The 11257-nt window shown below is 48.5% G+C and overlaps 1 protein-coding gene across 1 annotated transcript in view; it reads left to right on the top strand.

Annotated features, from left to right (window-relative positions):
* The window catches only part of LOC121690206 (tetratricopeptide repeat protein 28-like), a 54311-nt gene extending 43283 nt beyond the window's left edge, over positions 1–11028 (top strand). The window contains exons 12-21 of the mRNA XM_042070633.1: positions 966–1145; positions 1973–2520; positions 2984–3231; positions 3666–3790; positions 4090–4321; positions 4866–4942; positions 6588–6611; positions 7859–7988; positions 8305–8412; positions 8680–11028. Of these exons, the coding sequence (XP_041926567.1) occupies positions 966–1145; positions 1973–2520; positions 2984–3231; positions 3666–3790; positions 4090–4321; positions 4866–4942; positions 6588–6611; positions 7859–7988; positions 8305–8412; positions 8680–10331 (3324 nt within the window). The 3' untranslated portion in view covers positions 10332–11028. The remainder of the gene's footprint in view (positions 1–965; positions 1146–1972; positions 2521–2983; positions 3232–3665; positions 3791–4089; positions 4322–4865; positions 4943–6587; positions 6612–7858; positions 7989–8304; positions 8413–8679) is intronic.
* The last annotated feature ends 229 nt before the right edge of the window (positions 11029–11257 follow it).

Below are 11257 nucleotides of genomic sequence, written 5' to 3'. Positions count from 1 at the left end.
TACATACAACCACCTCAGACGCTCTCAGTATTCGCTATGTACAAACATACAAAATCACCCAATATACACTATCCTGCATACCACCATAATGACACACACACACACACTCACACACACTCACACACACACACACACACACACACACACACACACACACACACACACTCACACTCACACCTTTTGTGTTCCACAGTGAACAGTGTTATTCTCTCACATTCTTATCAGAGAATACAATACAATGGAAGTGATTGCCTTTGTAACTTGTACAGGTCTAATCCATCTCCTGTGCAGCCGTTTGGACATGCTCAGTGTGTAGTTAATCAGAGAAATGAGACGGGCCGACCGAGAGCTTTGTACTGAGGTGGCTTTGTACTGCCCAGGGCCCTGGGCCTCCACTGGCTCTCATGAAAAGCCTCCGCTCTGTAGCGGTCTGCATATCAGACTCAGGAGGCTCCCTTCATCTGAGCACAATTGTTATGGCTGCATTCACCTCACTGTTCCGTTTTAGACACACCCTGTACGAGAAAACAAAGTGCAATCACAACCACCAGAGGGCGATGGTTTGCTGAATTTCACCAACTCACACTACCTTAACCATCTGCCTATGTGAAGTATATGATGCATACATGCTATAGCGTATATGCTGTGAATTATGCGTATATGGATTTATAATTCACATATATGCCATTAGCTATACTGTGCATATTTGCTTATTATCTAGCCACTCATTTGTCTACTACACACACTACTCATCTGTGCTCAGAATAGAACTTGTATATTGGTCCTATTCTCAATCCTATACACAGTTTCCAAGTCCCACTGTAGTTTGGCTGCATGGTCACCAGGTCACAGTATATGAATTTCTCTCTCTCTCCTCTTTCTCCATCTCCACTCCTCCCTCTCCTCTCCCTCTCCTCCCTCTCCTCCCTCTCTCCTCCATCTCCACCCCTTCCTCTCCTCCCCAGGGCCTGATGCACTCCAGTGGGCCTGTGGGGCGCCACCGTCAGCTGGTGCTGGTGCTGGAGGGTGAACTCTACCTGATCCCGTTCGCCCTGCTCAAGGGCAGCTCGTCCAACGAGTACCTGTACGAGCGCTTCAGCCTCATTGCCGTGCCCTCCATACGCTCCCTGGGCGCCGTCTCCAAGGTGACCGCCACTGCCCCGCCTTGCCTCAGTGCCTCCTGGGAAATGACAGTGTCGTGTGGGGTCGTTGGAGACAGAGAGAGAGAGAAATGATTCCTGAAAGTGATGAAAACACATGAATGTGACCTCTGATGAAAAGTGTGGCCCTGTCTTTTTATGGATGGGGACTCATTTGGATTCCATATCCATGCATGTTTCAGAGGGACTCATGCAACTTCAACTGCCCCTAAGGCATATGGGGGATATTACAATGTATAAATATTACAATGCATATTACAATGCACAGGGGCCATATTACAATGATCACATACCAGCTGTAGAATACAATACTATTTGTGACTAAAGGGCCGTTCACACCAGGAATGATAACGATAACTATAACCATAACGATAAAAGCGTCCACACTCACTGACCAACGATAAGCAAAGTCTCTCCTTGTGTTAATGATGTTAATGTGATGGCTAAAATGTGATGGGTTCTGATTGGCTGTTAGCTTTTTCGTTCTCAAAATCGCTCTGAAAGTGATCCCCAACTATATCATTCTTCATGTCGTTATCGTTATAATTTATCTGTGAACGTTGTCATTCATAACAAGAATGATATTTGTGTATAGTTATCATTATAGTTATCATTCTTGGTGTGAACGGCCCTTAAATGTGTCAGGACTAAATGTGTCATCACAAAAAGACCTGCTCTACATAGGAAGGGCTTCTAACATGTCTAACTAGATGTCCAGATTGGAAATATTACAATAAGGTGTCCTGTTGATGTATAGGTACAATGCATTGTCCAGTCTAATTCCTCCCCCTTTCTCTCGTCCTCTCCCATAGGCCAACGCCCGGCGCATGGTGTCCTGTGGGGGTGGCGTTGGCACGGCGGCGGTGGTGGGCAACCCTCGGCTGCCGTCGTCGGCCATGGACCGCTGGCTGTGGGGGCCCATGCCCTCGGCCGAGGAGGAGGCGGCCATGGTGGCCGAGCTGCTGGGCTGCCAGCCGCTGTGCGGCGCCGGCGCCACCAAGGAGCGCGTGATGGCCGCCCTAAGCCAGGCTGAGTGCGCCCACTTCGCCACGCACGTCTCCTGGAAGCTGGCCGCCCTGGTGCTGGCGCCCAACCAGGAGGGCCCCGGGGCAGTCGGAGGGGCCAGCGGAGCTGACCGAGGAGGAGGAGGAGGAGGAGGAGGAGGAGGAGGAGGAGGTGGTGGTGGAAGTGGAGGAGGTGTTGGTGGGAGGAAAGGGTCGTTTGGGAGCGGAGGTTACAACATGGGCGATGACGGGAGCGATGTGGAGAGTATATGCGACAGCCCGTCGCTACAGGAGTTCCTACTCACGGCGGCCGACATACTGGACATGCGGCTGCCGGTCAAGCTGGTGGTGCTGGGGTGAGTGGAGAAGAGGAGTGACCAAAATAGCTCATAAGTTACACAAGAGATTAAAAGTCAAACATCCACTCAAGAAGCTTCAGCTAGACAGAATGGTTTCAGAATGGCCCTGATTAATGTGGAATCTCACACTCTAAAATGTGGAAACTTGCACTCTAATAAATAAAATAAAGTCACACTCTAATAAATGTTGAAACTCACACTCTTCATTCTGGCACATTTACCTTTCCGTAATGGATGTGAGTGTTAAGTTAGTGTCTCCAGAAAGGAGTTCTAGCTCTCCTTAATGTATTGTTCCACTGATTTCAGTTTAAAAAAGCAGAGATGAATTGTCAGCTATGAACTAGTTTTAAAGCTATTATTAAAACTATTGTTAAAGCTATTTTTAAAGCTATTTTTGAAACCCGACATAATCAAGATTTCTGCTGGTGTGTATTGACCTGTGTCTTGTGTTTGCGCGCAGCTCGTACCAGGAGTCCAGCAGCAAGGTGACGGCGGATGGAGTGGTGGGCCTGACGCGGGCCTTCCTGGCAGCGGGCGCTCAGTGTGTGCTGGTGTCGCTGTGGCCGGTGCCCGTGGCCGCCTCTAAGGTGTTCGTGCACGCCTTCTACTCGGCGCTGCTCAACGGCTCCAAGGCCAGCGCCGCGCTAACCGACGCCATGAAGACGGTGCAGAGCAGCAAGCAGTTCTCACACCCCTCCAACTGGGCAGGTGAGGGGAAACACACACACACACACATACCCGACACGCCAGAGGACAGAGAGCAATTTTTAGTCCCGCTTGTGTCTGAGGAAGCCTCTGGCCGTAGGAAACCATCCATTTGCCCATACTCGTGTGGTCCCATATCTAGGTTCCTTAGCTGTATGTTATCACAAACAAAGCTATTTCACAGATCCGTGTACTGGATATTTGTAGTCATTAGTGATTTCGGTGGTTAATTTTAGCATCTGACAAACAGAGAACTGAATCATAATGTACACAGCGGTGGTGAAAGGATTTAGTGGTGGTGCAGTAGAGTGTATTGAAAACAGTGCAATCAAATGGAATGGAACAGCAAATGCAGAGTTGAGCACACTAATGTCGCCGCCTGTGTGAGGAGGCCTTTAGGAGTGGAGCAGGTGTCAGTTGAATGGTTTGTTTTGCAGGCTTCATGCTGATTGGCAGTGATGTGAAGTTGAACAGCCCTTCGTCTCTGATTGGCCAGGCCCTGGCTGAAATCCTGCAGTACCCAGAGAGGGCCAGAGATGCTCTGCGTGTGCTGCTGCACCTGGTGAGTGAGGAGCCCCAGTCCTAGTCTTTGATCACAGTAGATGAGGAATAAAAAGGATTGTATGGGTAGCACTGTGATTGGAATTGCTAATTCTACTGTCATGTGTAATTACTGAGTGTGGTGTAGCTCAGGATCATTAGTCCTAAAATCATTATCATTTATTTTCATTAATTAATCATTTATTTTATAGAACATTCTTCAATTGTTAACCAAACAACCAGTTTTAGTGGAATAAATATTGTAGGTCTGTTGCATACCCCTGTGCTGCTTTGTTAAGTGTTGCTCTCTGGCGCCCTCAGGTGGAGAAGTCCCTGCAGCGCATCCAGAATGGCCAGAAGAACTCCATGTACACGTCTCAGCAGAGTGTGGAGAACAAGGTGGGCGGCGTGCCGGGCTGGCAGGCCCTGCTGTCGGCCGTGGGCTTCCGCCTGGACCAGGCCGCCACCGGCATCCCCGCCGCCGTCTTCTTTCCCACGGCTGACCCCGGAGACCGGCTCCAGCAGTGCAGCGCCACCCTGCAGTCCCTACTGGGTATGAACCAACCCGCACCCTCACCTCAGCACATGCTGGTCAGCACAGCTGGACCCATATAGCAGATATACATGCTGCAGCTCCTACAGGTCAGCTACAGCTGCAGCTACTACAGGTCATTTATTAGCTATGGACACACTATGGAGTGTTTTGAAATCCAAACAGTAGAGGGTATATGTGTGATAACTGGATGTGAGAGTGAAAGTCTGAATGCTTGAAACAGTATGGATTCAGTTGATTTTACTGCAGGTCCACGAAAGAGGTTCCAAAACCACTGCATATTTCTAGACTTCTAGCCATCTGTTCCAAAAACATAATTTTGTATGCCTGGAACTCTTTTTTTTTTAAGGCTGTTCTAACAAAAGCCACTCCACAAACAAACCCAGGGTTTCAGAGCGTTCTGCCCAAGCCTTGCCTGAGGGAACCGTACCCCCCCCAATGTAAACACAAAAGAGGAACCCAGAACCCACAGATCTTGTTGTTGCCTTGCATTCTTTCCCCCTCTCATCCTCTCCTTGGCTTCCTCCCTTTGTTTGTGGCGCAGGTCTTCCACCCCCTGCACTCCAGGCCCTGTGTAAACTCATATCTGCCTCCGAGGCAGGGGAGCAGCTCATCAGCCGGGTAGGTAGATGGGGAACGAAGAAGAAGAAGTCACTAATATGATGTTACAACTGAACATGTTATGATGTTATAACCACATTTCTACAGCATAGGATGTGTTAAAAGTGAAGCAAAATGTTTGCCATCAATAAATGTGCCAAAGTATGTTAGTTCAACTAAGATCTTGGAAAACTAAGAACTTGGTCTGCACATAAGTTGTCCTTATGAGATGTTGACCAACCATAAGTTAGTAACAATGGTATGACCTTTCTATAAGGCTTGTGGTGGTTATGACCGTTCGGAGCACATGAATGGTCTTGCCTACATTACATCATGCTGCACACTGCAGTGGTCTGCCTGTGTTGGGGCACACATGGAGAAAATCCTCCCTGGATTTAATCTGCCGCAACCACAGTGTGAACCAAACCTCAGCCTGCTTAAGACTGTGTGAGAGGCCTGTTCACAACACAATGGCACCCACATTTACTCATTCGCTTTCAGTCTCTCTGCTCTTTCTTCTTTCTTTCTCTCTCTCTCTCTCTCTCTCTCTCTCTCTCTCTCACACACACACACTCTCACACACACACACACACACACACACACACACACACACACACACACACACACACACACACACAAACACAACCACCTTTCAGTGCTTCATCTCAATACAACTGTCCTCATTCACCCTCGGCAAATAAAGGGATCTTTTCTGGCCTCTTAATCTCAGAGTTATTCAGGCACCCTATCAAAAGCAGTAGTCATTAGTGTAACATTCACTTCAAAAAAGCCAGATTAGTTTATCAGCAAGACCATGGCCTCACAATTTCCCAGATCTGGAGACAGCCTAATAGCAGACAGATAAAAGAATGATTGGTGTCCACTAAGGTTGCTTTACAAGTTTGCATCTAGTTTTCCAGTAAGGACAACAATGCTGATCCAGTGATGTCCAGTACAGTGGACAATTGACGGATGGTCTGGGATCTGGTACATCTGTTTGTTTAGTCCTCTCTTGATCACAACGAACATCCATAATAGAGCCACGGTGTCCGTCACATGACCTTTGAGAACAGAGTAGCTCTGTTCACATCTTGTGGTTTAAAGCTGGTCACATAAGACTGAAAGAATGTTATATAAGGACCACTGATTGATTTGCACGTTTGTGCTTTACTAAATTCTCACAAAACCACTGTGCTAATCAAATTAGTTTCAGAGTGCAGCTTATGTTGATAATGTCTGAAATTAGTTAAGGGTTCAGTCATAAAAAGACATCCAGTGGAATTGTATATTAGTCTTCATGGTCTAAAATAGATTAGAGTTGATGAACAATATACCTGCAATTCTATGTCACCTTCAGTTGCAGCAAGTAGACCTTCCCATTTACAGCAGTCCCAGCACGTTATTCAACAAACCAAATGTCCTATCAGTACTACCTGGACATATTTGCATAGTGTTTTATGTTATTCACAGGCTGTCTATTGTTCTTCACCTCTGGTCTGTGTGTCATGGCAGTCTGTACATAGCTTCTGTTTTGCTGAGTTGTGTGGTCTGCAGCTCTAACTGGACTGTGAATGCATGGCCTTGAAAAGCCTCCTTTCTCACCGCCCTCCCTCTCTCTCTCTTGTCTCCTTTGTCTCTCTCCATCCCGCCTCTGTCCGGATTGAAGGCTGTTAAAAATATGGTGGGAATGGTAAGTGTTTCTAAGCGCCCTTTTCACCTCATGCTAAATGCCTCCTGCCACCATCCTTCCATTCATGTCTCATCATCGCTGCTTGAAAGCAGGCAAACTAACAGAACTTAATACGAATGCAACACAGTACAGTTTAACACACTTCTGCAAGCTTTACCATCACTGCGAGCGCTGAAACAAATGTTTACGATATACGAGTGATGCAATAATCCACAGTAGGAGACGAACACCAATAAACCTCTACCGTGACACCACAGTTGTGGTGTGCTGTTTATCTAGGTTGATGCATTATCAAAGCTTAGAGAAGAAGACCTAAGTTAATGTTTAGATGGATTGTTTAGGTCTCACGATCAGTGCTATTAAATCTCCATAGAAATGAGTTCAGCTTCACTGTGCAAACGAATTCACAGTTCCCTTGGTGATCAGATCACCAGAGTTCACCTGAGGCCAAAGGAGCGGTTCCGACCAAACTGTAGAGGCTTAAACAGGGGAAAGAAAGAAGCGAATATAAACAAATGAAAAAAACAAACCCTGGCACGGTCTCAGAACCACACAGACGTGTGAGTCATAAGCCCATTAGAAACAGCAGCTCAGTGATCCACGGGGTCCCACTTTTTTAACTGAGGTCCACCTTCTGCTAATCTAAAACACATGTGGCGTCCATGTGACCAAGGGTCTCCGCCATGGAGGCTGTTGACACAGTGAGGCTCAGAAAGGCTTAGCCCAAAGGATGGGGTCAAAGGGCAAGGTGGACAGCTATTAGGCAATTTTTAAGGAATAGAATAGGCTTCTGTGACCACCGTGGGCCTCTTAAGTATGTTGGTACTGCACTGATGTTAAATGTGCTTAGACTTCCTGTATGAGCAACAGGTTTTTCTAGTGCCAGCTGAACATATTGTCCGGAAAGCTAAGATGCATATGAAACCAATGACATCAATTAACATAAAGACATGGTACCATCATAGGGTGATATGACCTCATTGTTTTTGTTAAACATACAGTACATCTAACAATGGAGTTTATTATTTTATATAAGTTTTAAGAAGTTTTAAGTTTTAAGAAGCATGTAGCAAATCATAAACCTATACCTATAACCTGAATCCTATATATCTATTTGCTACACCCCTCACCTGAACCACTGGCTCCACCCCCACCCCAGCCCAAACCATTAGACCAAAACATCATGCATTGATGACCAAATACACCTTGTCTATGCCCACTAAACCTTCCATATTCTGTCCCTGTAGCTCCACCAGGTGCTGGTCCAGCTGCAGTCGGGGGAGAAGGAGCAGGACTTCTCCCTGATGCCCATCCAGGTGTCCATCAGCGTCCAGCTCTGGAGGCTGCCCGGGTGCCACGAGTTTCTGGCCGCCCTGGGTGAGTCTACGACACTGCCACCACCACCAGAACTTTGGATTGAAGAACCTAGAGAGCCAGTTCGCAACGCTGTGCTGTTTTAGATATGCTAACCCAAGCTGGTCATAAATCAGAAACAGGTTTCTCAATTGTCTGACAGAAAGAACACATAACCCTTAAAGCTATTGCGAAAACATCAAAACATCAGGGAAAAAAAAAAACTTTCTATACAGTACATACAGAATGTTAGAGGGGTTGTTCAACTTTCATATTGTAGTAGCATTGCATATTTGTTTTTCTGACATATTTCGGTGTAAATTATCATCGCCTCTTTCAGGATTTGACCTGTGTGAGGTGGGTCAAGAAGAGGTCATCCTGAAAACTGGCAAACAGGCCAACCGTCGCACCATGCACTTTGCTCTGCAATCCCTGTTGGCACTGTTTGGTAAGAAATGCTAGATAATAAAAGACTCAATTGATTAACACATTGATTGATATAAATTGAATAGCCAACTGATTGATACAAATTGAATAGCCAGCTGAAAAGAACAACTAATTGTGTTAACATGTAATAGTGTTAATTGTCCATTTGCAGTTATATTATTGACTATTATTGGATGTTATTGATTATTAAGGTTGTTAAATGGCATTGCTAATTGCTTTTTCCTTCTCCCACACCCACATCTCTTCCTCTGCTTTTCCATCACCAAAGACTCCACAGAGCTGCCCAAGCGTCTCAGCCTGGACAGCTCCTCCTCACTGGAGTCTCTGGCCTCTGCCCAGTCTGTGTCCAACCCACTGCCCCTGGGCTACCCCACTTTGCCCTTCTCCCCTACCTGCCCCGACAGCATGGCCTCGGACGCCATCTCCGTCTACAGCCTCAGCTCCATCGCCTCGTCCATGAGCTTCGCCTCCAAGTCCGAGAGCGACTTCCTGAGCCAGCGGGGGCGCGGCGGAATGGGCGGACACCTGTCGTCCCACAAGCACCCGCACGGGGTCGCCCGAAGCCGCTCGTCCCCCCAGGGCACGGTGGTGGCCGGCGGGGCGGGCGGTCGCGGGGATGACGAGGAGTACGAGGGCTTCTCCATCATCAGCAGCGAGCCCCTGGGCAGCCACTGTGACTCCCTCCCGCTGCCCCCAGGACATGGCCAGAGGCACCGCATGCTACGGGGACGAGGGGCAGGGGTGGGTTCGGGATCGGGAGCCGGACCGGGGGCAGGGTACAGTGCGTCCGTCTCTTCCAAGGGAAGCGTCAGCACCCCTACGTCCCCTCTAAAGGCCAGCCTGGTGCCCAGCCCCAACTCGCCCTTTCAGAAGGTAGCCAAGGTGAACAACTCGGACACGGGCGAGTCGGACCAGTCCAGCACCGAGACGGACAGCACCGTCAAGTCGCAGGAGGACAAGAGCGGCGGGTCGGCGCCTCTGGACCCGCAGGAGCTGGCGCAGAAGATTCTGGAAGAGACCCAGAGTCACCTACGCGCCGTCGGGAGCCTGCAGCGGGGTGTCGCCGAGGGCATGGCGGCCCCGGTGTCCAGCTCCACGCCGACGAAGGGCACGGCGTCCGCCACGGCCTTCCGCTCCTCGGAGACGAGCGCGTTCAGCCGCCCGAGCAGCCGCGCCAGCCTGCGTGAGCGGCCCAAGCCACCCTCGCGCTCCTCCTCGCTGCAGAAGATCAGCTCGGGCTACAGCAGCCCAGCCAACTCGGACTCCTCGCTCAAGGAGACCGGCCACCCGTCCCCGACGCTGGACAGCCTGGCCCAGTTCAAGCTCAAGTACCCCAGCTCGCCGTACAGCGGCCACATCTCCCGCTCGCCCAGCAACGTCTCCCCGAGCTCCGGGCACCAGTCCCCCGCCGGCAGCGCCCCTTCCCCCGCCCTCTCCTACTCCTCCACGGGCTCCACCTCCAGCCACGCCGAGGCCCCGGACCTGGACCGCCTGAGGAGGACCGTCATCGACGAGAAGGTCCAGGCCGTCCACAACCTGAAGACCTTCTGGGCGAACGCGGCTGCCCAGCAGCAGCATTCCGGTCCGGTGAGGGCGATCCGGGGCATCCCCGGCACGGGCAAGGGCACTGGCCCAGCAAGCGAGAAGGACGTGCTGGGCCTGTTGAACCTGTCGCCACGCCGCTGCTCGCCCGGTGATGGCCAGGACAGCATCGAGCTGTCCAAGCTCGGGAGCCAGACTCTAGACAAGAGCTCCGGCAGGCCTGCCAATGGCCACAATGGCACTGACACCCACAAAACTGCCCCCTCGCCGACCATATCCACCCGGAGCAGCCCCGGCGGTCGTCCCATCCGACTACCCTCTAGCAACGGCTACAAGTTCCTCTCCCCCGGCAGGTTCTTCCCATCGTCAAAATGTTGAGACAGTTGTGTAAGATTTGTGCTAGTTATACCACTCATTCATGACTGGTTTGAAAAAGAAAACAAAACAACGAAAAGATATCAAAGCTGGGCACTTAAGAGGCCTTAGCTGACCCTAATGACTTGATTAACCACAGAAAAAGAAGAAGGCAGCCAGTGAGAGCAATGCTCTCTAGACTGTAAACTGCCGAGGCAGTGTTGTCCTTGTGCCCCCAGTAACCACTGTAAAGAAAAACAGAAGACCCAATACTGTGCGTGCAGGAACATTTACTGTTTTTTTGTGGGCCAAATCATTACAGCTCAGACTGGTGTAATTTCCTTTATTTTTATTTTAATATATAATTATTGTTATTATTATTGTTGTTGTTTGTTATTGTTATTATTAATATTATAATTATTATGTTTTGTAAATTAAACCAAGTGTTTCACAATCAGTATTATACATTTTGATATTATTAAACAGAAAAAAAAACTGCACCATGTGAATATGGTTGAAATGGTTAAAAAAAGATTTCATATTTTTTAATTGAAATTAAACCATGGCATTTGGCCTGATCTCTTTGTGAATTGAATGTCCACTCCGCAGCATGGATCCTCTTGCTCTTTAATGTTAAATAAGTACCATGTATGGGTTTTTAGCTCACCGTCTTTTTTGGAAAGAAAGCAGACATGGAGAACCAAGACATATCTTTGTCCTTTACCAGTAAAATGTTTCAATTAAAAAGGTGTGTTGGTGTCTGCATGAATTTCCTTGCATGACCACGGTTTGCTAACATAAAAGACATACTGTACCATTAGATTACTCAAGTCTGCTCAATACCCCTAATCTCACTTAGTATAGCCTATTTGTATCTTAAACAGCAATAGTATTCTTTATGCTTGAAAGTACAGCATACAGATAAAAAATGATTCATTCACTACACACAT

This window comes from Alosa sapidissima, chromosome 18, assembly GCF_018492685.1.
Source record: "Alosa sapidissima isolate fAloSap1 chromosome 18, fAloSap1.pri, whole genome shotgun sequence".
Taxonomy (NCBI): domain Eukaryota; kingdom Metazoa; phylum Chordata; class Actinopteri; order Clupeiformes; family Clupeidae; genus Alosa; species Alosa sapidissima.
Note: the sequence above shows the minus strand (reverse complement) of the source record. Positions and strands in the feature narration are given on the sequence as shown.